The sequence below is a fragment of the Oncorhynchus nerka genome, linkage group LG9b, assembly GCF_034236695.1.
Source record: "Oncorhynchus nerka isolate Pitt River linkage group LG9b, Oner_Uvic_2.0, whole genome shotgun sequence".
Classification (NCBI taxonomy): domain Eukaryota; kingdom Metazoa; phylum Chordata; class Actinopteri; order Salmoniformes; family Salmonidae; genus Oncorhynchus; species Oncorhynchus nerka.
Genome location: NC_088424.1, coordinates 47,742,821 through 47,769,918, shown reverse-complemented (window position 1 = coordinate 47,769,918; position 27,098 = coordinate 47,742,821). Strand labels below are relative to the sequence as shown.

The 27,098-nt window shown below is 44.6% G+C and overlaps 2 protein-coding genes across 2 annotated transcripts in view; one reads left to right on the top strand and one right to left on the bottom strand.

The window, feature by feature from the left end:
* Positions 1–14,069, top strand: part of LOC115116153 (retinal-specific phospholipid-transporting ATPase ABCA4-like) — a 206,345-nt gene extending 192,276 nt beyond the window's left edge. The window contains exons 51-52 of the mRNA XM_065013791.1: positions 8,623–8,872; positions 11,278–14,069. Coding sequence (XP_064869863.1) covers positions 8,623–8,872; positions 11,278–11,430 — 403 coding nt within the window. The 3' untranslated portion in view covers positions 11,431–14,069. The remainder of the gene's footprint in view (positions 1–8,622; positions 8,873–11,277) is intronic.
* A 46-nt stretch (positions 14,070–14,115) lies between these two features.
* LOC115114041 (very-long-chain enoyl-CoA reductase-like) overlaps positions 14,116–27,098 on the bottom strand; it is a 36,529-nt gene continuing 23,546 nt past the window's right edge. The window contains exons 5-12 of the mRNA XM_065013790.1: positions 26,366–26,481; positions 23,942–24,047; positions 22,097–22,177; positions 21,688–21,726; positions 16,837–16,894; positions 16,535–16,623; positions 15,480–15,525; positions 14,116–14,951 (exon numbers count right to left, since the gene is read on the bottom strand). Of these exons, the coding sequence (XP_064869862.1) occupies positions 14,824–14,951; positions 15,480–15,525; positions 16,535–16,623; positions 16,837–16,894; positions 21,688–21,726; positions 22,097–22,177; positions 23,942–24,047; positions 26,366–26,481 (663 nt within the window). The 3' untranslated portion in view covers positions 14,116–14,823. The remainder of the gene's footprint in view (positions 14,952–15,479; positions 15,526–16,534; positions 16,624–16,836; positions 16,895–21,687; positions 21,727–22,096; positions 22,178–23,941; positions 24,048–26,365; positions 26,482–27,098) is intronic.

The window sequence follows — 27,098 nt, the reverse complement described above, 5'->3', positions numbered from 1 at the left end:
AATACAAGTAGGTCTGTTATCATACAGCACCTCAAATACAAGTAGGTCTGTTACCTTACTGTTACCATACAGCACCTCAAATACAAGTAGGTCTGTTACCTTACAGCACCTCAAATACAAGTAGGTCTGTTACCGTACAGCACCTCAAATACAAGTAGGTCTGTTACCTTACTGTTACCATACAGCACCTCAAATACAAGTAGGTCTGTTACCTTACAGCACCTCAAATACAAGTAGGTCTGTTATCATACAGCACCTCAAATACAAGTAGGTCTGTTACCGTACAGCACCTCAAATACAAGTAGGTCTGTTACCATACTGTTACCATACAGCACCTCAAATACAAGTAGTTCTGTTACCTTACTGTTACCATACAGCACCTCAAATACAAGTAGGTCTGTTACCATAGTGTTACCATACAGCACCTCAAATACAAGTAGGTCTGTTACCATACTGTTACCATACAGCACCTCAAATACAAGTAGGTCTGTTACCTTACTGTTACCATACAGCACCTCAAATACAAGTAGGTATGTTACCATAGTGTTACCATACAGAACCTCAAATACAAGTAGGTCTGTTACCATACTGTTACCATACAGCACCTCAAATACAAGTAGGTCTGTTACCATACTGTTACCATACAGCACCTCAAATACAAGTAGGTCTGTTACCATACAGCACCTCAAATACAAGTAGGTCTGTTACCATACTGTTACCATACAGCACCTCAAATACAAGTAGGTCTGTTACCATACAGCACCTCGAATACAAGTAGGTCTGTTACCATACTGTTACCATACAGCACCTCGAATACAAGTAGGTCTGTTACCATACTGTTACCATACAGCACCTCAAATACAAGTAGGTATGTTACCATACAGCACCTCAAATACAAGTAGGTCTGTTACCACACAGCACCTCAAATACAAGTAGGTCTGTTACCATACTGTTACCATACAGCACCTCGAATACAAGTAGGTCTGTTACCATACTGTTACCATACAGCAACCTCAAATATAAGTAGGTCTGTTACCATACAGCACCTCAAATGCAAGTAGGTCTGTTACCATACTGTTACCATACAGCACCTTGAATACAAGTAGGTCTGTTACCTTACTGTTACCATACAGCACCTCAAATACAAGTAAACTATGTCTTCCATGTAACATAGGCACTCATCCTGCACTGGCCTCAGTATAGCCATCACTCCCCGTCACTACTGGTCGCGTCCCTGGACAAGTGTTCCTATCTGCCTTGAAGGACCATAATAAAAAAGAGAGGAAGATTTAACAACAATCACATCATTTCAAATTAAATTAGAAGAAAAATAACACATTTGGTTTGACAAGATCTAAATGAGTCACTGATCACAGTACATGGAGTAACCAGCCATATATTAAAGTAGCCAGGCAGGGAGTTGGGGGCTGGGAGAGTATGGTGATGTAGCCAGCCAGGGAGTTGGGGGCTGGGAGAGTATGGTGATGTAGCCAGCCAGGGAGTTGGGGGCTGGGAGAGTATGGTGATGTAGCCAGCCAGGGAGTTCTGGGCTGGGAGAGTATGGTGATGTAGCCAGTCAGGGAGATCCGGGCTGGGAGAGTATGGTGAAGTAGCCAGCCAGGGAGATCCGGGCTGGGAGAGTATGGTGATGTAGCCAGCCAGGGAGATCCGGGCTGGGAGAGTATGGTGATGTAGCCAGCCAGGGAGATCCAGGCTGGGAGAGTATGGTGATGTAGCCAGGGAGTTCTGGGCTGGGAGAGTATGGTGAAGAAGCCAGCAAGGGAGTTCTGGGCTGGGAGAGTATGGTGATGTAGCCAGCCAGGGAGATCCTGGCTGGGAGAGTATGGTGAAGTAGCCAGCCAGGGAGTTCTGGGATGGGAGAGTATGGTGATGTAGCCAGCCAGGGAGTTCCGGGCTGGGAGAGTATGGTGAAGTAGCCAGCCAGGGAGTTGGGGGCTGGGAGAGTATGGTGAAGTAGCCAGCCAGGGAGTTCCGGGCTGGGAGAGTATGGTGATGTAGCCAGGGAGTTCCGGGCTGGGAGAGTATGGTGATGTAGCCAGCCAGGGAGTTCTGGGCTGGGAGAGTATGGTGATGTAGCCAGTCAGGGAGATCCGGGTTGGGAGAGTATGGTGATGTAGCCAGCCAGGGAGATCCAGGCTGGGAGAGTATGGTGATGTAGCCAGGGAGTTCTGGGCTGGGAGAGTATGGTGAAGAAGCCAGCAAGGGAGTTCTGGGCTGGGAGAGTATGGTGATGTAGCCAGCCAGGGAGATCCGGGTTGGGAGAGTATGGTGATGTAGCCAGCCAGGGAGATCCAGGCTGGGAGAGTATGGTGATGTAGCCAGGGAGTTCTGGGCTGGGAGAGTATGGTGAAGTAGCCAGCCAGGGAGTTGGGGGCTGGGAGAGTATGGTGATGTAGCCAGCCAGGGAGTTCTGGGCTGGGAGAGTATGGTGATGTAGCCAGCCAGGGAGTTCTGGGCTGGGAGAGTATGGTGATGTAGCCAGCCAGGGAGTTCCGGGCTGAGAGAGTATGGTGAAGTAGCCAGCCAGGGAGTTGGGGGCTGGGAGAGTATGGTGAAGTAGCCAGCCAGGGAGTTGGGGGCTGGGAGAGTATGGTGATGTAGCCAGCCAGGGAGTTCCGGGCTGGGAGAGTATGGTGATGTAGCCAGCCAGGGAGTTCCGGGCTGGGAGAGTATGGTGATGTAGCCAGGGAGTTCCGGGCTGGGAGAGTATGGTGATGTAGCCAGGGAGTTCCGGGCTGGGAGAGTATGGTGATGTAGCCAGGGAGTTCCGGGCTGGGAGAGTATGGTGATGTAGCCAGGGAGTTCTGGGCTGGGAGAGTATGGTGATGTAGCCAGGGAGTTCCGGGCTGGGAGAGTATGGTGATGTAGCCAGGGAGTTCCGGGCTGGGAGAGTATGGTGATGTAGCCAGCCAGGGAGTTCTGGGCTGGGAGAGTATGGTGATGTAGCCAGTCAGGGAGATCCGGGTTGGGAGAGTATGGTGATGTAGCCAGCCAGGGAGATCCAGGCTGGGAGAGTATGGTGATGTAGCCAGGGAGTTCTGGGCTGGGAGAGTATGGTGAAGAAGCCAGCAAGGGAGTTCTGGGCTGGGAGAGTATGGTGATGTAGCCAGCCAGGGAGATCCGGGCTGGGAGAGTATGGTGAAGTAGCCAGCCAGGGAGTTCTGGGCTGGGAGAGTATGGTGATGTAGCCAGCCAGGGAGTTGGGGGCTGGGAGAGTATGGTGAAGTAGCCAGCCAGGGAGTTGGGGGCTGGGAGAGTATGGTGATGTAGCCAGCCAGGGAGTTCTGGGCTGGGAGAGTATGGTGATGTAGCCAGCCAGGGAGTTCTGGGCTGGGAGAGTATGGTGATGTAGCCAGCCAGGGAGTTCCGGGCTGAGAGAGTATGGTGAAGTAGCCAGCCAGGGAGTTGGGGCTGGGAGAGTATGGTGAAGTAGCCAGCCAGGGAGTTGGGGGCTGGGAGAGTATGGTGATGTAGCCAGCCAGGGAGTTCCGGGCTGGGAGAGTATGGTGATGTAGCCAGCCAGGGAGTTCCGGGCTGGGAGAGTATGGTGATGTAGCCAGGGAGTTCCGGGCTGGGAGAGTATGGTGATGTAGCCAGGGAGTTCCGGGCTGGGAGAGTATGGTGATGTAGCCAGGGAGTTCCGGGCTGGGAGAGTATGGTGATGTAGCCAGGGAGTTCTGGGCTGGGAGAGTATGGTGATGTAGCCAGGGAGTTCCGGGCTGGGAGAGTATGGTGATGTAGCCAGGGAGTTCTGGGCTGGGAGAGTATGGTGATGTAGCCAGGGAGTTCTGGGCTGGGAGAGTATGGTGATGTAGCCAGGGAGTTCTGGGCTGGGAGAGTATGGTGATGTAGCCAGCCAGGGAGTTGGGGGCTGGGAGAGTATGGTGATGTAGCCAGGGAGTTCTGGGCTGGGAGAGTATGGTGATGTAGCCAGCCAGGGAGTTCCGGGCTGGGAGAGTATGGTGATGTAGCCAGGGAGTTCTGGGCTGGGAGAGTATGGTGATGTAGCCAGGGAGTTCTGGGCTGGGAGAGTATGGTGATGTAGCCAGCCAGGGAGTTGGGGGCTGGGAGAGTATGGTGATGTAGCCAGGGAGTTCTGGGCTGGGAGAGTATGGTGATGTAGCCAGCCAGGGAGTTCTGGGCTGGGAGAGTATGGTGATGTAGCCAGCCAGGGAGTTCCGGGCTGAGAGAGTATGGTGAAGTAGCCAGCCAGGGAGTTGGGGGCTGGGAGAGTATGGTGAAGTAGCCAGCCAGGGAGTTGGGGGCTGGGAGAGTATGGTGATGTAGCCAGCCAGGGAGTTCCGGGCTGGGAGAGTATGGTGATGTAGCCAGCCAGGGAGTTCCGGGCTGGGAGAGTATGGTGATGTAGCCAGGGAGTTCCGGGCGGGGGAGAGTATGGTGATGTAGCCAGGAGTTCCGGGCTGGGAGAGTATGGTGATGTAGCCAGGGAGTTCCGGGCTGGGAGAGTATGGTGATGTAGCCAGGGAGTTCTGGGCTGGGAGAGTATGGTGATGTAGCCAGGGAGTTCCGGGCTGGGAGAGTATGGTGATGTAGCCAGGGAGTTCTGGGCTGGGAGAGTATGGTGATGTAGCCAGGGAGTTCTGGGCTGGGAGAGTATGGTGATGTAGCCAGGGAGTTCTGGGCTGGGAGAGTATGGTGATGTAGCCAGGGAGTTCTGGGCTGGGAGAGTATGGTGATGTAGCCAGCCAGGGAGTTGGGGGCTGGGAGAGTATGGTGATGTAGCCAGGGAGTTCTGGGCTGGGAGAGTATGGTGATGTAGCCAGCCAGGGAGTTCCGGGCTGGGAGAGTATGGTGAAGTATGGGAGTGTTCTGGTGTTCTCTGGTGCATTCTGATGCCTTGAATCCATACCAAATACACATTATTGAATACTTTGAAGCTAGAGTCCTTAGTTGATACATCAGTCTTTGGACTTATAAATTAATCCATTGATTGTTGAAGAATAAATATAAATTATAAATTCACATGAGCTTAGTTCAACTGTCGTACCCCATCAGAACCCAAATTATGAGCCTGTTTTACTACAATGTTTGTTAACAATGTAAACCAACACCGTATAGCCTCAAAACATGCTTAAAAACTATCATTTTAATATCATGGCTGGTCAGTCCTTGCATCCATTGCTTTGTCTACGAATTTGATTGGTTACATTTCTCCAGCCCCCATCCCTCAGCTGTTTACCAAAACAGACACGCTTTATAATTGTTTCAATTAAAGACTCAGATTGATCAAATGAATTGTGGTTTTGAGTAGAAAGACATGACTTGGTAGGATTTGAAGCCCCCAGTGGAAAAACACAGGTTTGTAAAAGTGAACGTCATGATACTTGTATTGTACAGGTCAAGATATTGCTTATGTCTACTGATTGGAATAAAAGTGTTGACGATGGAGAAGTTAACTGCTGTTTTCTGTGTCGTAAAGTCCATGTTTAATACCTATTTCATTCATCAATCACACCTGTTGGTCTATTCATGGGCACCTGACTTACTCCACCGTCTCTCTCTCCCTCTCCTCTCCAGGTTTGGTGATGGCTACGTGGTGACCTCTCCCTCTCCCTCTCCTCTCCAGGTTTGGTGATGGCTACGTGGTGACCTCTCCCTCTCCTCTCCAGGTTTGGTGATAGCTATGTGGTGAACTCTCTCTCTCTCTCCCTCTCCAGGTTTGGTGATGACTATGTGGTGACCTCTCTCACTCTCCTCTCCAGGTTTGGTGATGACTATGTGGTGACCTCTCTCACTCTCCTCTCCAGGTTTGGTGATAACTATGTGGTGACCTCCCTCTCCTCTCCAGGTTTGGTGATGGCTACGTGGTGACCTCTCTCACTCTCCTCTCCAGGTTTGGTGATGACTATGTGGTGACCTCTCTCACTCTCCTCTCCAGGTTTGGTGATAACTATGTGGTGACCTCCCTCTCCTCTCCAGGTTTGGTGATGGCTACGTGGTGACCTCTCTCACTCTCCTCTCCAGGTTTGGTGATAGCTATGTGGTGACCTCCCTCTCCTCTCCAGGTTTGGTGATGACTATGTGGTGACCTCTCTCACTCTCCTCTCCAGGTTTGGTGATAGCTATGTGGTGACCTCCCTCTCCTCTCCAGGTTTGGTGATGGCTACTTGGTGACCTCTCTCACTCTCCTCTCCAGGTTTGGTGATGGCTACGTGGTGACCTCTCTCACTCTCCTCTCCAGGTTTGGTGATAGCTACGTGGTGACCTCTCTCTCTCCCTCTCCAGGTTTGGTGATGGTTACGTGGTGATCTCTCTCTCTCCTCTCCAGGTTTGGTGATAGCTACACGGTGACCTCCCTCTCCTCTCCAGGTTTGGTGATGGCTATGTGGTGACCTCTCTCTCTCCCTCTGCACCCCAGGTTTGGTGATGGCTACATGGTGACCTCTCTCTCCCCCTCTCCTCTCCAGGTTTGGTGATGGCTACATGGTGACCTCTCTCTCCCCTCTCCTCTCCAGGTTTGGTGATGGCTACATGGTGACCTCTCTCTCTCCCTCTGCTCTCCAGGTTTGGTGATGGCTACATGGTGACCTCTCCCTCTGCTCTCCAGGTTTGGTGATGGCTACATGGTGATCTCTCTCTCTCTCTCTCTCCCTCTGCTCTCCAGGTTTGGTGATGGCTACATGGTGACCTCTCTCTCTCTCCCTCTGCTCTCCAGGTTTGGTGATGGCTACATGGTGAACTCTCTCTCCCCCTCTCCTCTCCAGGTTTGGTGATGGCTACATGGTGACCTCTCTCTCACTCTCCCTCTGCTCTCCAGGTTTGGTGATGGCTACATGGTGACCTCTCCCTCTGCTCTCCAGGTTTGGTGATGGCTACATGGTGACCTCTCCCTCTGCTCTCCAGGTTTGGTGATGGCTACGTGGTGACCTCTCCCTCTCCCTCTCCTCTCCAGGTTTGGTGATGGCTATGTGGTGACCTCTCCCTCTCCTCTCCAGGTTTGGTGATAGCTATGTGGTGAACTCTCTCTCTCTCTCCCTCTCCAGGTTTGGTGATGACTATGTGGTGACCTCTCTCACTCTCCTCTCCAGGTTTGGTGATAACTATGTGGTGACCTCCCTCTCCTCTCCAGGTTTGGTGATGGCTACGTGGTGACCTCTCTCACTCTCCTCTCCAGGTTTGGTGATGACTATGTGGTGACCTCTCTCACTCTCCTCTCCAGGTTTGGTGATCACTATGTGGTGACCTCCCTCTCCTCTCCAGGTTTGGTGATGGCTACGTGGTGACCTCTCTCACTCTCCTCTCCAGGTTTGGTGATAGCTATGTGGTGACCTCCCTCTCCTCTCCAGGTTTGGTGATGACTATGTGGTGACCTCTCTCACTCTCCTCTCCAGGTTTGGTGATAGCTATGTGGTGACCTCCCTCTCCTCTCCAGGTTTGGTGATGGCTACTTGGTGACCTCTCTCACTCTCCTCTCCAGGTTTGGTGATGGCTACGTGGTGACCTCTCTCACTCTCCTCTCCAGGTTTGGTGATAGCTACGTGGTGACCTCTCTCTCTCCCTCTCCAGGTTTGGTGATGGTTACGTGGTGACCTCTCTCACTCTCCTCTCCAGGTTTGGTGATAGCTACGTGGTGACCTCCCTCTCCCTCTCCTCTCCAGGTTTGGTGATGGTTACATGGTGACCTCCCTCTCCTCTCCAGGTTTGGTGATGGCTATGTGGTGATCTCTCTCTCTCCTCTCCAGGTTTGGTGATAGCTACACGGTGACCTCCCTCTCCTCTCCAGGTTTGGTGATGGCTATGTGGTGACCTCTCTCTCTCCCTCTGCACCCCAGGTTTGGTGATGGCTACATGGTGACCTCTCTCTCCCCCTCTCCTCTCCAGGTTTGGTGATGGCTACATGGTGACCTCTCTCTCTCTCTCTCCCTCTGCTCTCCAGGTTTGGTGATGGCTACATGGTGACCTCTCCCTCTGCTCTCCAGGTTTGGTGATGGCTACATGGTGACCTCTCCCTCTGCTCTCCAGGTTTGGTGATGGCTACATGGTGACCTCTCTCTCTCTCTCTCTCCCTCTGCTCTCCAGGTTTGGTGATGGCTACATGGTGACCTCTCTCTCTCTCCCTCTGCTCTCCAGGTTTGGTGATGGCTACATGGTGAACTCTCTCTCCCCCTCTCCTCTCCAGGTTTGGTGATGGCTACATGGTGACCTCTCTCTCACTCTCCCTCTGCTCTCCAGGTTTGGTGATGGCTACATGGTGACCTCTCTCTCACTCTCCCTCTGCTCTCCAGGTTTGGTGATGGCTACGTGGTGATCTCTCTCTCCCCCTCTCCTCTCCAGATTTGGTGATGGCTACATGGTGAACTCTCTCTCCCCCTCTCCTCTCCAGATTTGGTGATGGCTACATGGTGACCTCTCTCTCTCTCTCCCTCTGCTCTCCAGGTTTGGTGATGGCTACGTGGTGACCTCTCTCTCCCCCTCTCCTCTCCAGGTTTGGTGATGGCTACATGGTGACCTCTCTCTCACTCTCCCTCTGCTCTCCAGGTTTGGTGATGGCTACGTGGTGACCTCTCTCTCCCCCTCTCCTCTCCAGATTTGGTGATGGCTACATGGTGACCTCTCTCTCTCTCTCCCTCTGCTCTTCAGGTTTGGCGATGGCTACGTGGTGACCATGAAAATAAAGGCAGCTAAAGCAGGCGTATCTCCAGAACTGGGTCCAGCAGAGAGCTTCATGGAGAGCAGCTTCCCAGGGTGTGTCCAGAGAGAGAAACACTACAACACTCTGCAGTATGAGATCGCCTCCTCCTCCCTCGCTAGGATCTTCCAGCTTGTGGTCGCCAACAAGGACAAACTCAATATAGAGGATTACTCTGTATCACAGACTACACTAGATCAGGTAACTACTCTATCAGACTACACTAGATCAGGTAACTATTCCATCAGACTACACTAGATCAGGTAACTACTCTATCTATCAGACTACACTAGATCAGGTAACTACTCTATCTATCAGACTACACTAGATCAGGTGAGTACTCCATCTATCACACTACACTAGATCAGGTAACTATTCCATCAGACTACACTAGATCAGGTAACTACTCTGTCTATCAGACTACACTAGATCAGGTAACTACTCTGTTTATCAGACTACACTAGATCAGGTAACTACTCTATCAGACTACACTAGATCAGGTAACTACTATATCTATCAGACTACACTAGATCAGGTGACTACTCTATCAGACTACACTAGATCAGGTAACTACTCTATCAGACTACACTAGATCAGGTAACTACTCTATCTATCAGACTACACTAGATCAGGTAACTACTCTATCAGACTACACTAGATCAGGTAACTACTCTATCAGACTACACTAGATCAGGTAACTACTCTATCTATCAGACCTCACTAAATCAGGTAACTGCTCCGTCAGACTACACTAGATCAGGTAACTACTCTGTATCACAGACTACACTAGATCAGGTGAATACTCTGTCTATCAGACTACACTAGATCAGGTGAATACTCTGTCTATCAGACTACACTAGATCAGGTGACCACTCTATCAGACTACACTAGATCAGGTGACTACTCCATCTATCAGACTCCATTAGATCAGCTTTCTACTCCCTCATCAGACTACACTAGATGAGGTGACTACTCCATCTATCAGACTCCATTAGATCAGCTTTCTACTCCCTCATCACACTACACTAGATCAGGTAACTATTCCATCAGACTACACTAGATCAGGTAACTACTCTGTCTATCAGACTACACTAGATCAGGTAACTACTCTGTTTATCAGACTACACTAGATCAGGTAACTACTCTATCAGACTACACTAGATCAGGTAACTACTATATCTATCAGACTACACTAGATCAGGTGACTACTCTATCAGACTACACTAGATCAGGTAACTACTCTATCAGACTACACTAGATCAGGTAACTACTCTATCTATCAGACTACACTAGATCAGGTAACTACTCTATCAGACTACACTAGATCAGGTAACTACTCTATCAGACTACACTAGATCAGGTAACTACTCTATCTATCAGACCTCACTAAATCAGGTAACTGCTCCGTCAGACTACACTAGATCAGGTAACTACTCTGTATCACAGACTACACTAGATCAGGTGAATACTCTGTCTATCAGACTACACTAGATCAGGTGAATACTCTGTCTATCAGACTACACTAGATCAGGTGACCACTCTATCAGACTACACTAGATCAGGTGACTACTCCATCTATCAGACTCCATTAGATCAGCTTTCTACTCCCTCATCAGACTACACTAGATGAGGTGACTACTCCATCTATCAGACTACACTAGATCAGGCTACTACTCTGTCTGTCAGACTACACTAGATCAGGTGACTACTCTATAAGACCTCACTAAATCAGGTAACTGCTCCGTCAGACTACACTAGATCAGGTAACTACTCTGTATCACAGACTACACTAGATCAGGTGACCACTCTATCAGACTACACTAGATCAGGTAACTACTCTATCAGACTACACTAGATCAGGTGAATACTCTGTCTGTCAGACTACACTAGATCAGGTGAGTACTCTGTCTATCAGACTACACTAGATCAGGTGAATACTCTGTCTATCAGACTACACTAGATCAGGTGAGTACTCTGTCTATCAGACTACACTAGATCAGGTGAATACTCTGTCTATCAGACTACACTAGATCAGGTGAATACTCTGTCTATCAGACTACACTAGATCAGGTGAGTACTCTGTCTATCAGACTACACTAGATCAGGTGAGTACTCTGTCTATCAGACTACACTAGATCAGGTAACTACTCTATCAGACTACACTAGATCAGGTGAATACTCCGTCTATCAGACTACACTAGATCAGGTAACTACTCTATCAGACTACACTAGACTGGGTAACTATAGGGCTGGTGTTAAGATTAGGGATTAGGGGTTTGGGATTTAGGTTTAAAGACAGGCACCAACTAAGTGTTTCACTGACCACACAACAGGTGGTAATGAGAATGGCAATGTTTTAGGATTAGACTCAGCAATATGACCTCATCAAACACAGCCAGGAAGACATCTGAGGTCAGGATTTATTATGAGAGATTAAGACTTGAATAAAGAATATCCTTGAGTACAAATTGATGGTACCGTACTTAGCAAGCAGTGAGAGAAATAGCTGTCGTGAATATATGATTATAAAGGACTTTTATAGAACATTAGTGTTTTCATTGACATGGTGTTGGTAGTAATGGGGTTTTCCTCTCTCTGTTCTCCAGGTGTTTGTGAACTTTGCTAAGCAGCAGGCAGGAGAGGACGAGGACATTTTACAACCCCGAGCGGTCAACGCGCGCAACGAAAAACAAAATGTCCCCACGAAACGCAAGGTCTCCCCCATCAAGATAAAAACCAGAAGACAAAATAAAACTTGAAAGTTAATCTGTGAAAATATGACTTCCTAACGGAATGTATTGTCAAAATGTTTAATGCAGAAAACCGACTAAATGTATTGTAATAGCTAGACATGCACAGGCACACTGGCAGTATAATGAGAACATTTTGAAATTAATGGAAATTATGGTTAGATTCATGAATTATGTTTGGAATATGTTCCTTAGGCTTTGGAAGTTATATTTTTGCCTGTTGATTGTGTATTGTGTAAAATGGCTGCCAAAAGTCAAGAAGAGGTCACGTTTGCAGGACACAGACGTCAGTTGACAGCAGATAGCTCCTCAAACACACCAGGGGTGTGATCTCAATAGTTTGGCTTCCTTGCCTCATCTCATTTTCACGTGTTCATTGAAGAGGAAGCAGCTTCCTTGGTTTATGAGGGGGCTGCTTCCTCTCCTCATCTCATTTTCACGTGTTCATTGAAGAGGAAGCAGCTTCCTTGGTTTATGAGGGGGCTGCTTCCTCTCCTCATCTCATTTTCACGTGTTCATTGAAGAGGAAGCTGCTCCCTTGGTTTATGAGGGGGCTGCTTCCTCGTCAACTAAACACACCTACACAGAGAATAGGTCCCTGTTTTGTTTTGTTATTACGCAGTATCAATACGGGACCACAAGATGGCGCTGCATTTACACTGACATTTATATACCAAAACTAATAAAAATGCTTAGATAATTTATATAGCCTTTCAAATAATGTGTAGAAAAAAATCTTGCTTGGCTTATATATTTGTTTTGCCATTTTCATTCATTTAGGACATATTCTGTTAGTCATTTAGCAGACGCTCTTATCCAGAGAGACTTACAGAGAGCTAGGTGACACAACCACAATCATATTAAGTAAAAATTTTCCCCCCTCAAGGTAGCTATCAGTGCTGGTAGGGAGGTGGGTTGGTGTGGGATTATTTAAGATACGATTTGAAAAGGTAAGGTTTCAGATCCTAAGCACAGCTAATGTATAGTGCAGGGGAACAATGTAATTTTACCTTTATTTAACCAGGCAAGTCAGTTAAGAACAAATTCTTATTTACAATGACGGCGTAGGAACAGTGGGTTTAACTGCCTGTTCAGGGGCAGAACGACAGATTTGTACCTTGTCAGCTCGGGGATTTGAACTAGCAACCTTTCGGTGACTGGCCCAACACTCTAACCACTAGGCTACCCTGCCACCCACAGAGGGCTGTGTGGGTGCAGGCTTTTGTTCTAGCCAAGCAGTCTCGGTTGAAGACAACGACTCTTAGTTGATTAGTTGAATCAGGTGAGTTTCTGCTTGGCTGGAATGAAAAGCTGCACATATATGATATAGGCTTTCACTCCTGTTTTAGTGGACTCAAACACAACGTAACGAACAAACCGCAAAATATATTATATATTTTTATTGTTACCATTTTTAGTTGTTTTTTGAAACTTCATGTCATTTTCAGTTTGTCATTTGAAATGTCATGATAACTGTGTTTAACATGTTACAAATGCTGTTTCTAATCAAGAAGACGCTTTTTTGGGATTTACGCTTCCATTTCCTACGATCAGGGACGGGCAGCTTTGATGGGGTTGGGAGCCACAAAAAATCTGAAGTCATTATGAGGGGTCATAGTGGCTGGCGGGTCGGTATACCCACATTTATAGACCAAAAACTACTAATAATGCTTAGCTCATTTACATAGCCGTTCAAATAATGTAGAAATACCTTGCTTGGTTTATATATTCTACACATTTTGCCATTGGGATGTAAAGAACATTTTGCTGTTTTAAATCAAGTATTTTGCAATTCTACAAATTTTGACCATTGGGACAGAGAGCAGATTTGGCAATTTTCTGACACATTTCCTTTAATTCTACTCATTTTTCTATTGGGTGGAGAGAAATGTGAGGCTGACCAACAAAATCAAATGCCGCCCCCCCCCCCCGGCTGGTGAATCCACCACACTACCTTTTGTTTATAGCTGGCCGCTAGACTCATTTACTAATCAAATTTGTTTTGGCTGACATTTCAACAGTGATAAATAAAGAGAAAACAAGAGAAAAACTGCTGATGTACAACCACATTTCAAAATGGCACCTTGTGCATTCTACCCCCCTCCACCCTCCAGCGAGGGCCTTCATTAGGGGCCCCTCGCGGGCTGCCAGTTGCCCATCCCTATCATAGCTAGTATTATGGATGAGAATAGATATGTGTATCAACTTCAACTGATGCCATGCTTTAACAGCAAAACACTGGCCCTGTTAAATCCAAATGGGTTCATGAATAACACAAAGTTACTGTGAACAAAACAAATAGAACAGTCCCACTGTAAAACTAACAACGTAAACAAATAAGATGAAAATACTAATAATATCACACAAATTAAAAGTTATGGTTACTTCATCTGACTGAACAGGGCCGTCCGTCCTTTAACCGGGGGACAAGTGCACTAGACTTCAAGTGCACTAGACTTCAAGTGCACTAGACTTCAAGTGCACTAGACTTCAAGTGCACTAGACTTCAAGTGCACTAGACTTCAAATGCACTAGACTTCAAATGCACTAGACTTCAAATGCACTAGACTTCAAGTGCACTAGACTTCAAGACCACTACTATAACGTATACACATTGTCACTCACATAAACTGTGCTGCAACGATGATTATGGTGAATAAAAAAATATGTATAAATTCTCTACGACTAAAGGGAATCAAACCAATCTATTGTATCATTCCACACTTTGCAGTACATTCATCCTAACTCATAAAAAAAACAGTCTCTGTGTAAACCCATAACCTTGCTACAAATGTACACTTTTAGTGTAGAGTTGAGTGATGAGGCCTGAGTGAGGCCTTGTAACCCTATTCTGACCGAGAGGCTGTCACAAAGTTCATTTATATACAGCTCGCTTAGTGACTGGGTATCTGTTGTCCCCCCCATATAGTGTCACTCCTTTTGGCCAGAGCCACATCATATCCCCTACAGGTGCACTATTACCACAGTGTCCAGTACACTGCTTTCTCTAACTGTAGTAGAGTATGCAATGGGTCTGTCTAAAATAGCATTCTATTCCCTATGTAGTACACTACATTTGGCAAGAGGCCGATGTGGCTCTGGCCAAAAGTATAGCTAATAGGTTTGCGCACAATTTTGGTCATTTACCCAAAATTCCCAGGTGTTCCAGAAATCCTGGTTGGACGATTACAGATTTCCTTGCTTATTTCCATCTGATTACGTGGAATTTAGAACTGGGATTTCTGGGAAAAACTGGGGATTTGGTGACAAGTTAGCAGAATTTTTTGCAACCCTTATTAAGGAACAGGGGTATAATTAAGGAACAGGGGTATAATTAAGGAACAGGGGTATAATTAAGGAACAGGGGTATAATTAAGGATCTTGTTGTTAACCCTGGCTGGCTCAAAGGAACAAAGGGATGATAGCTGATCTTAGTTCAGGGTAGTCTGTAAACTCTCTGGTGTACATCTTGTGTTTTCCCCGTGCCCAGATAGTCATCTGGATGAAGCCCAGCAACGTGAACAGGGCCACTGTGGAAAGAGAGAGACACAACAGTTAGTTAGTTAGTAGAGAAATTGGTGACTAAAACTTAAACAAAGGAATGGAATTGACTCTTTAGTATCACACGTACTTATGTCAGTCTTTCAATTTCAATCTTTATCGAGACTGCAAAACTGGCAGTGTACCAGAATAACCTTTATTTATATTGTATTTACAGAGTACAACGTAACTGGTATGACAATCTCTCCCACGGGTGGCTATATTTCTATACGTTTTCTCATTCTGCACTTCATAAGTAAGTGGGACGGGTGTGGCTTTGTGACAACGATCACATTATCAAATACGATTTGATTTGAAGAGCAGCTTTTTCACCGATTTGACAGCTCCAATGCGATTGTTCCCTGTCAAAACATCGAGCTATGCAGGTGTCGGCTTATCAACGGTTAACGCTTGATCTGATCTGAATCTAGGCCTTAGTATTATGAAAATGCGTGTAAGCAGCTTCTAACATTTACCACCTAAGTACACGTGAAACGATGAAAGATGTGTAGTTTTACCTGGAACACACTGTGTCATGATGGAGAAACTCAACCACGTCCCCACCTGACGAATCAAAACATATATAGTATCAGTCAGAAGTTTGGGACGCACCTACTCATTCAAGGGTTTTTCTTTATTTGTACTATTTTCTACATTGTAGAATAATAGTGAAGACATCAGAACTATGAAATAACACACTTGGAATCATGTAGTAACCGAGAAAGTGTTAGATTGACTGACCTTCATGTCTTAAAGTAATGATGGACTGTCGTTTCTCTTTGCTTATTTGAGCTGTTCTTGCCATAATATGAACTTGGCCTTTATCCAAAAAGGGCTATCTTCTATATACCACCCAGCACAACTGATCAGCTCTAACACATTAAGAAGGAACGAAATTCCACAATGCATTCCAGGTGACTACCTCATGAAACTGGTTGAGAGAATGCCAAGAGTGTGCAATGCTGTCATCAAGGTAAAGGGTGGCTACTTTGAAGAATCTCAAATCTATTTTGATTTGTTGCTTACTACATGATTCCATATGTGTTATTTCATAGTTTTGACGTCTTCGCTATTATGCTACAAAGGCAACTTAAGTCTAGACTCTCCTGTGTGACTAAGTCAAAAGAGCACAACACTTGCAACACCAAGGTTTGTGGGTTCAATTCCCGCCTGGGCCAGCCATACTTAAATGTATACATACAAGACTGTGTTAAAGTAGCTTCTGAGAGCACAGGCAGGGCCCTTGAGGCCATCTCTATTTTGAAGTAGTTCATTTTAGTAAACAAACTGAAAGGGGGCACACTGCCATCTAGAGTGTGTTTGTTTAAACGGGTATGAAGACAAGGTTGGCGATTTGCTGCCACCTGCAGTTATGGAATGTTTGCTAACGAATATAATTCATTGGATGATCCCTCCTGATGACCTGCATGGAATTATGGGATCCTTCCTTAACCCATAGGACGATCCACCCAGATGACTACTTCAAAATTGTGAAAAATCCTCAATGGCACTGCTCAGGTTAAAACAAGCTATTGGGCTCCAGAGTCCTCTTATCTATCTCTGTGAGACCCACCTCATAGGTGTAGTTGGGACATGACACGAAGAAGAAGAGCCATGTGAAGGGGTTCCTGGTGGGGTAAGGGATCCGCTTGGGCCTCAGACCTAGTAGACAGCAGGACACAACTGTGAGAAGATGTGATTCATCATGGAAATATCTTCTCAGCTGGCAAACTACCACACAGATGTTGCTGACTCAACTAGCAATTTGTGAGAAATATTTCAGGAACTTGCTCCCTATTACCTATCTTGGCTGTGACATTGTTCTGGAATATGCAATCAATACAACACATTCAGAAATGCTGGAAAGCGACTCACCATTACAGCCCAAGTTATTGAGAGCCAAATGAATTGAGAAGTTTCCAGCTTCACAGAGCTGGGAGTACAAAGAAAGACAGAAAGAAAGAAAGAAAGAAAGAGAGAGAGAGACAGAAAGACAAAGGTTAAAAGAAAGAGAAAAAGAAAGAGAGAGAGAGAGAGAGAAAGATAGAAAGAGAGAAAGACAAAGGTTAAAAGAAAGAGAAAAAGAAAGAGAGAGAGAGACAGAAAGATAGAAAGAGAGAGAGACAGAAAGATAGAAAGAGAGAGACAGAGAGAGAGACAGAGAGAGAGGGACAGAGAGAGAGAGAAGGAAGGAAGGAAAGAGAGAGAGAGAAGGAGAGAGAGAAGGACAGAGAGAGAGAGAGAGGGACAGAGAGAGAGAGAGACAGAGAGAGAGAGAGAGACAGAGAGAGAGAGAGACAGAGAGATAGAAAGAGAGAGAGAGAGGGACAGACAGAGAGAGAGAGAGAGAGACAGAGAGATAGAAAGAGAGAGAGAGGGACAGACAGACAGAGAGAGAGAGAGAGAGAGAGAGAGAGAGAGACAGAGAGATAGAAAAAGAGAGAGAGAGAGAGAGACAGAGAGAGAGAATGGGACAGAGACTCAATGAGAGAAAGAGGCTGAGAGATAGACAGAGAGAGAGACAGAGAGAGAGCTACATACCATAAACACCACCAGAGATTAGAGAGCTACATACCATAAACAGAGAGAGAGAGAGAGACAGAGAGAGAGAGAAAGACAGAAAGGTTAAAAGAAAGAGAAATACATTTTTTGGGAAAGAAGCCATTTCTGAAGACAGAGGATGATGAAGAATGTTTTCCTCTGTTGTTCTGAACTCAATGAAAACGCAATGAGGCTGAGAGATATAACATTAGGCTACATACCATAAACACCACCACCTCAGAGTAGATTAGGCTACATACCATACACCAACAGAGTAATTACGCAATGAGGCTGAGAGATATAACATTAGGCTACATACCATAAACACCACCACCTCAGAGTAGATTAGGCTACATACCATAAACACCACCACCTCAGAGTAGATTAGGCTACATACCATAAACACCACCACCTCAGAGTAGATTAGGCTACATACCATAAACACCACCAACGCAGAGTAGATTTGGAGATTAGGCTACATACCATAAACACCACCAACGCAGAGTAGATTTGGAGATTAGGCTACATACCATAAACACCACCACCTCAGAGTAGATTAGGCTACATACCATAAACACCACCAACGCAGAGTAGATTAGGAGATTAGGCTACATACCATAAACACCACCAACAGAGTAGATTTGGAGATTAGGCTACATACCATAAACACCACCACTCAGAGTAGATTAGGCGCAGAGTAGATTTGGAGATTAGGCTACATACCATAAACACCACCAACAGAGTAGATTAGGCTACATACCATAAACACCACCAACACAGAGTAGATTAGGCTACAGAGTAGATTAGGCTACATACCATAAACACCACCAAACAGAGTAGATTAGGCTACATACCATAGTAGATTAGGCTACATACCATAAACACCACCAACAGAGTAGATTAGGCTACACCACCAACAGAGTAGATTAGGCTACATACCATAAACACCACCAACACAGAGTAGATTAGGCTACATACCATAAACACCACCAACAGAGAGTAGATTAGGCTACATACCATAAACACCACCAACACAGAGTAGATTTAGAGATTAGGCTACATACCATAAACACCACCACTACCATAACAGAGTAGATTAGGCTACATACCATAAACACAGAGTAGATTAGGCCATACCATAAACAACACAGAGTAGATTAGGCTACATACCATAAACACCACCAACACAGAGTAGATTAGGCATACCATAAACACCACCAACCAGTAGATTTGGAGAAACACATAAACACCACCAACAGAGTAGATTAGGCTACATACCATAAACACCACCAACACAGAGTAGATTAGGCTACATACCATAAAAACCACCACCAATGCAGCAGAGTAGAGAGATTAGGCTACATACCATAAACACCACCAACGCAGAGAGATTAGGCTACATACCATAAACACCATACCATAAACACCACCAACAGAGTAGATTAGGCTACATACCATAAACACCACCAACACAGAGTAGATTAGGCTACATACCATAAACACCACCAACAGAGTAGATTTAAACACCACCAACACAGAGTAGATTAGGCTACATACCATAAACACCACCAACAGAGTAGATTAGGCTACATACCATAAACACCACCAAGTAGATTTAGCAGAGTAGATTAGGCTACATACCATAAACACCACCAACACAGAGTAGATTAGGCTACATACCATAAACACCACCAACAGAGAGTAGATTAGGCTACATACCATAAACACCACCAACACAGAGATTAGATTTAGTAGATTAGGCTACATACCATAAACAAACACCACCATAAACAAACAGAGTAGATTTAGAGATTAGGCTACATACCATAAACACCACCAACAGAGTAGATTAGGCTACATACCATAAACACCACCAGGCAGAGTAGATTAGGCTACATACCATAAACACCACCAAACAGAGTAGATTAGGCTACATACCATAAACACCACCAACAGAGAGAGATTAGGCTACATACCATAAACACCACCAACAAGTAGATTTAGATTAGGCTACATACCATAAACACCAAACAGAGTAGATTTAGAGATTAGGCTACATACCATAAACACCACCAAACAGAGTAGATTTAGATTAGGCTACATACCATAAACACCACCAACAGCAGAGTAGATTAGGCTACATACCATAAACACCACCAACGCAGAGTAGATTAGGCTACATACCATAAACATTTAGTAGATTAGGCTACATACCATAAACACCACCACCAACAGAGTAGATTAGGCTACATACCATAAACACCCCCACCAACAGAGTAGATTTAGAGATTAGGCTACATACCATAAACACCACCAACGCAGAGTAGATTAGGCTACATACCATAAACACCACCACCAACAGAGTAGATTAGGCTACATACCATAAACACCACCAACAGAGTAGATTAGGCTACATACCATAAACACCACCAACACAGAGTAGATTAGGCTACATACCATAAACACCACCACCAACAGAGTAGATTAGGCTACATACCATAAACACCACCACCAACAGAGTAGATTAGGCTACATACCATAAACACCACCAACGCAGAGTAGATTAGGCTACATACCATAAACACCACCAACGCAGAGTAGATTTGGAGATTAGGCTACATAAACACCACCCATAAACACCACCTAACATAAACACCACCAACAGAGTAGATTAGGCTACATACCATAAACACCACCAACAGAGTAGATTAGGCTACATACCATAAACACCACCAACACAGAGTAGATTAGGCTACATACCATAAACACCACCAACAGAGTAGATTAGGCTACATACCATAAACACCACCAACAGAGAGTAGATTAGGCTACATACCATAAACACCACCAACGCAGAGTAGATTAGGCTACATACCATAAACACCACCAACACAGAGTAGATTAGGCTACATACCATAAACACCACCACCAACAGAGTAGATTAGGCTACATACCATAAACACCACCAACACAGAGTAGATTTAGAGATTAGGCTACATACCATAAACACCACCACCAACAGAGTAGATTAGGCTACATACCATAAACACCACCAACACAGAGTAGATTAGGCTACATACCATAAACACCACCAATGCAGAGTAGATTTAGAGATTAGGCTACATACCATAAACACCACCAACAGAGTAGATTTAGAGATTAGGCATACCATAAACACCACCAACATAAACACCATAAACACCACCAAACAGAGTAGATTAGGCTACATACCATAAACACCACCAAACAGGCCATACATAAACACCACCACAGAGTAGATTAGGCTACATACCATAAACACCACCAATGCAGAGTAGATTTAGAGATTAGGCTACATACCATAAACACCACCAACAGAGTAGATTAGGCTACATACCATAAACACCACCAAACAGAGTAGATTAGGCTACATACCATAAACACCACCACAACAGAGTAGATTAACATACCATAAACACCACCAACGCAGAGTAGATTAGGCTACATACCATAAACACCACCAACAGAGTAGATTTGGAGATTAGGCTACATACCATAAACACCACCAATGCAGAGTAGATTAGGCTACATACCATAAACACCACCAACAGAGTAGATTAGGCTACATACCATAAACACCACCACCAACAGAGTAGATTAGGCTACATACCATAAACACCACCAACAGAGTAGATTAGGCTACATACCATAAACACCAAACACTACACATAAACAACCAACGCAGAGTAGACTTGGAGATTAGGCTACATACCATAAACACCACCAACACAGTAGACTTGGAGATTAGGCTACATACCATAAACAGGCTACATACCATAAACACCACCAACAGAGAGTAGATTAGGCTACATACCATAAACACCACCAACGCAGAGTAGATTTAGAGATTAGGCTACATACCATAAACACCACCAAACAGAGTAGATTTAGAGATTAGGCTACATACCATAAACACCACCAACGCAGAGTAGATTAGGCTACATACCATAAAACACCACCAACAGAGTAGATTAGGCTACATACCATAAACACCACCACCAACAGAGTAGATTAGGCTACATACCATAAAACACCACCAACAGAGTAGATTAGGCTACATACCATAAACACCACCAACAGAGTAGATTAGGCTACATACCATAAACACCACCAACGCAGAGTAGACTTGGAGATTAGGCTACATACCATAAACACCACCAACGCAGAGTAGACTTGGAGATTAGGCTACATACCATAAACACCACCAACCAACAGAGTGGAGATTAGGCTACATACCATAAACACACCAACAGAGTAGATTAGGCTACATACCATAAACACCACCAACAGAGAGTAGATTAGGCTACATACCATAAACACTACCAACGCAGTAGACTTGGAGATTAGGCTACATACCATAAACACCACCAACGCAGAGTAGATTTGGAGATTAGGCTACATACCATAAACATATGCTACATACCATAAACACCACCAACAGCAGTAGATTAGGCTACATACCATAAACACCAGAACCATTCTATCATAAACACACAACGCAGAGTAGTTGTCATCCATTCATTCATTTGTTGGTTGAGAGTTGTCATCCATTCACATTTGTTGGGAGTGGTAGACATGGTGGTTGATGGTTGTAGTAGGCTAACCAAGCAGAAAATCCCCAGTAGTACAGGCAGTTCTGAGAGTAGAACAGTATAGTATATAATAGAAAATAATAGAATAATATAGTATAGTATATAATAGCATATAATAGAATAGTATATAATATAATAGTATAGAATAGCATAGAATATAATAGTATATAATCGAATAGCATATAATAGAATAGAATAGTATAGAATAGCATAGAATAGTATATAATAGAATATAATAGAATAGCATATAATAGAATAGAATAGTATATAATAGAATAGTATAGAATAGCATAGAATAGTATATAATAGAATATAATATTATATAATAGAATATCATATAATAGAATAGTATAGAATAGCATAGAATAGTATATAATAGAATAGAATAGTATATAATAGAATAGCATAGAATATAATAGTATATAATAGAATAGCATATACTAGAATAGTATATAATAGAATAGCATAGAATAGAATAGCATAGAATAGAATATAATAGTATAAAATATAATTGTATATAATATAATTGTATATAATATAATAGTATATACTAGAATAGTATAGAATATAATAGTAGAGTATAGAATAGAATAGTATATAATAGAACAGTATAAAATAGAATATCATAGAATAGTATAGAATAGTATATAATAGAATTGTATATAATAGAATAGTATAGAATAGTATAGTATATAATAGAAAATAATAGAATAGTATATAATATAATAGTATAGAATAGTATATAATAGAACAGTATAGTATATAATAGAAAATAATAGTATAGTATATAATAGAATAGTATATATTAGTATATAATAGAATAGTATAGAATAGTATATAATAGCATAGTATATAATATAACAGTATAGAATAGCATTGTATAGAATAGTATAGTATAGTATAGTATATATTAGTATTTAATAGAACAATAGGATATAATATAATAGTATAGAATATAATAGTATATAATAGAACAGTATAGTATGTATAGAAAAGTTTAGTGTAGTAGATAATAGTATAGTATATAACAGTATAGTATATCAATGAATAATGAGTAGAATAGTATAGTATAGAATAGTATAGAATATAATAGTATAGAATAGTATATAATAGTATAGAATAGAATATAATAAAATAGTATATAATAGAATAGAATAGTATAGAATATAATAAAATAGTATAGAATAGAATAGTATAGAATAGTATATTATAGAATAGTATAGAATATAATAGTATAGAATAGCATCATATAGAATATAATAGTATAGAATAGAATAGTATAGAATATAATAGTATAGAATAGTATATTATAGAATAGTATAGAATATAATAGTATAGAATAGCATCATATAGAATATAATAGTATAGAATATAATAGTATAGAATAGAATAAAATAGTATAGAATAGTATAGAATATAATATAATAGTATAGAATATAATAGTATAGAATAGAATAGTATAGAATAGTATAGAATAGCATCATATAGAATATAATAGTATAGTATCCCTCCATCCCATGACATCTCAACACCAGAGGCCAGACATCACATGTTTCGATACAGGGTGGGAAGATCACCACCTAACAACAAAAGCCCAACGCCAGCAGCTATCAATCAGATCATTTAGCCTGACTACGTTTTCATTCAGTTTTAAGAGATGAACATTCACAAGTGTTTAACCAGGTTTATTTAGCCAGGTAAGTCACTGAGAAAAAGGATCTTATAATTAAATTAACCAATTGAACAGCTACACGTAAACACTATTGAATTCCCGAATGTTTTAGGCGCCAGAGTTTGGTGGAACTGACCCTCATGATGGTTTGCAGTGGCAAGGTGCCGTCTGAGAAGCGATGAATGAAGACGGTTTCCAACAGCCTTCTGAAGTAGTGGAAACAGTGACACACACACGCCAGCCTACAGCAGTAGAGAGAAGGGGGTAGAGTGGGGGTAGAGAAGGGGGTAGAGTGGGGGTAGAGAAGGGGGTAGAGAAGGGAGTAGAGTGGGGGTAGAGAAGGGGTAGAGTGGGGGAAGAGTGGGGGAAGAGAAGGGGGTAGAGTGGGGGTAGAGAAGGGGGTAGAGTGGGGGTAGAGAAGGGGGTAGAGAAGGGGGTAGAGTGGGGGTAGAGAAGAGGGGTAGAGAAGGGGTAGAGTGGGGGTAGAGAGGGGGTAGAGTGGGGGTAGAGAAGGGGGAAGAGTGGGGGAAGAGAAGGGGGTAGAGTGGGGGTAGAGAAGGGGGTAGAGTGGGGGTAGAGAAGGGGGTAGAGAAGGGGTAGAGTGGGGGAAGAGAAGGGGTAGAGTGGGGGTAGAGAAGGGGGTAGAGAAGGTAGTGGTAGTAGTAAAGAGGACAAGAGTGGGGGTAGAGAAGGGGTAGAGTGGGGGTAGAGAAGGGGGTAGAGAAGGGGTAGAGTGGGGGTACAGAAGGTAGTGGTAGTAGTAAAGAGGACAAGAGTGGGGGTAGAGAAGGGGATAGAGTGGGGGTAGAGAAGGGGTAGAGTGGGGGTAGAGAAGGGGTAGAGTGGGGGTAGGACAAGAGTGGGGGTAGAGAAGGGGGTAGAGTGGGGGAAGAGAAGGGGGTAGAGTGGGCGTAGAGAAGGGGGTAGAGAAGGTAGTGATAGTAGTAAAGAGGACAAGAGTGGGGGTAGAGAAGGGGGTAGAGTGGGGGTAGAGAGGGGTAGAGAAGGGGGTAGAAGAGAAGGTAGTGGTAGTAGTAAAGAGGACAAGAGTGGGGTAGAGAAGGGGGTAGAGAAGTGGGGGGACAAGAGTGGGGGTAGAGAAAGAGTGGGGGTAGAGAAGTAGTGGGGTAAAGAGGACAAGAGTGGGGGTAGAGAAGGGGGTAGAGTGGGGGAGAGGGGGTAGAGAAGGGGTAGAGTAGAGTGGGGGAGAAGGGGAGAAGGGGGTAGAGAAGGGGGTAGTGGTAGTAGTAAAGAGGACAAGAGTGGGGGTAGAAGGGGTAGAGAAGGGGGTAGAGAAGGGGGTAGAGAAGTGGGGGGGTAGAGTGGGGGTAGAGAAGGTAGTGGTAGTAGTAAAGAGGACAAGAGTGGGGGTAGAGAAGGGGGAAGAGTGGGGGGTAGAGAAGGGGGTAGAGAAGGTAGTGGTAGTAGTAAAGAGGACAAGAGTGGGGGTAGAGAAGAAGGGTAAAGAGGACAAGAGTGGGGGTAGAGAAGGGGGAGAGAAGGGGGAAGAGTGGGGGTAGAGAAGGTAGTGGTAGTAAAGAGGACAAGAGTGGGGGTAGAGAAGGGGGTAGAGTGGGGGTAGAGAAGGGGGTAGAGTGGGGGACAGAGAGGGGGTAGAGAAGGGGGTAGAGTGGGGGTAGAGAAGGGGTAGAGTGGGGGTGGAGAAGGGTAGAGAAGGGGGGTAGAGAAGGGGGTAGAGTGGGGGAGTAGAGAAGAAGGGGTAGAGTGGGGGTAGAGAAGTGGGGGTAGAGAAGGGGAGAAAGAGTGGGGGTAGAGAAGTGGGGGTAAAGAGAGAGTGGGGGTAGAGAAGGGGAAGAGTGGGGTAGAGAAGGGGTAGGTAAAGAGGAAGTGGGGTAGAGAGAGAGTGGGGGTAGAGAAGGGGTAGAGTGGGGGAAGAGAAGGGGGTAGAGAAGGTAGTGGTAGTAGTAAAGAGGACAAGAGTGGGGGTAGAGAAAGGGGTAGAGTGGGGGTAGAGAAGGGGTAGAGAAGGGGGTAGAGTGGGGGTAGAGAAGGTAGTGGTAGTAGTAAAGAGGACAAGAGTGGGGGTAGAGAAGGGGGAAGAGTGGGGGTAGAGAAGGTAGTGGTAGTAGTAAAGAGGACAAGAGTGGTGGTAGAGAAGGGGGTAGAGTGGGGGTAGAGAAGGGGATAGAGTGGGGGTAGAGAAGGGGATAGAGAAGGGGGTAGAGTGGGGGTAGAGAAGCTATCATTATTTTGTAGTTGACCTTTTGACCCAAGGTGAATTGACTGACAGCATGTTCTCTTTCACAGCAATGACACAGACATTCTAGACTATTGTAGCAACCTTAACTCAATACCTAGAGACCTCGTCAAGAGATTCAGATCTCTTGACATAAAAGCTAAGGTGTTGGGTTGACAGTCGCTGGACCCGGGTTCTAGTCCCGGTCGGGGCTACACCCAAATATAGCTACATTGGTGTCAGAAGTGTGAATGCACCTGTGAGGCCATCAGAGAAGTACAGAGAAACTTGAGGACACACTCTCCCAAAGGAAGCCGCTGAACCAGTCGGGGCTACCCTTGGAATTTGCCACCATATACGTACGTGACCACTGAGCAGGGATTGGAGGTATAGTCATCTTTCTGCTCGTAGACGTTGATGAGATGGAGGAAGAACAAAAGGTAGATGAAGAGAGGTCCGATGCACTCCGTCAGAAACACCTGTACAGGAGAAGAGAGGTTATATACACCTGTACAGGAGAAGAGAGGTCAGATACACCTGTACTATACACCTGTACAGGAGAAGAGAGGTTATATACACCTGTACAGGAGAAGAGAGGTCAGATACACCTGTACTATACACCTGTACAGGAGAAGAGAGGTTATATACACCTGTACAGGATAAGAGAGGTCATATACCCCTGTACAGGAGAAGAGAGGTCATATACCCCTGTACAGGAGAAGAGAGGTCATATACACCTGTACAGGAGAAGAGAGGTCATATACACCTGTACAGGAGAAGAGAGGTCATATACACCTGTACAGGAGAAGAGAGGTCATATACCCCTGTACAGGAGAAGAGAGGTCATATACACCTGTACAGGAGAAAAGAGGTCATATACACCTGTACAGGAGAAGAGAGGTCAGATACACCTGTACAGGAGAAGAGAGGTCAGATACACCTGTACAGGAGAAAAGAGGTCATATACACCTGTACAGGAGAAGAGAGGTCATATACCCCTGTACAGGAGAAGAGAGGTCATATACACCTGTACTGGAGAAAAGAGGTCATATACACCTGTACAGGAGAAGGAAGGTTATATACACCTGTACAGGAG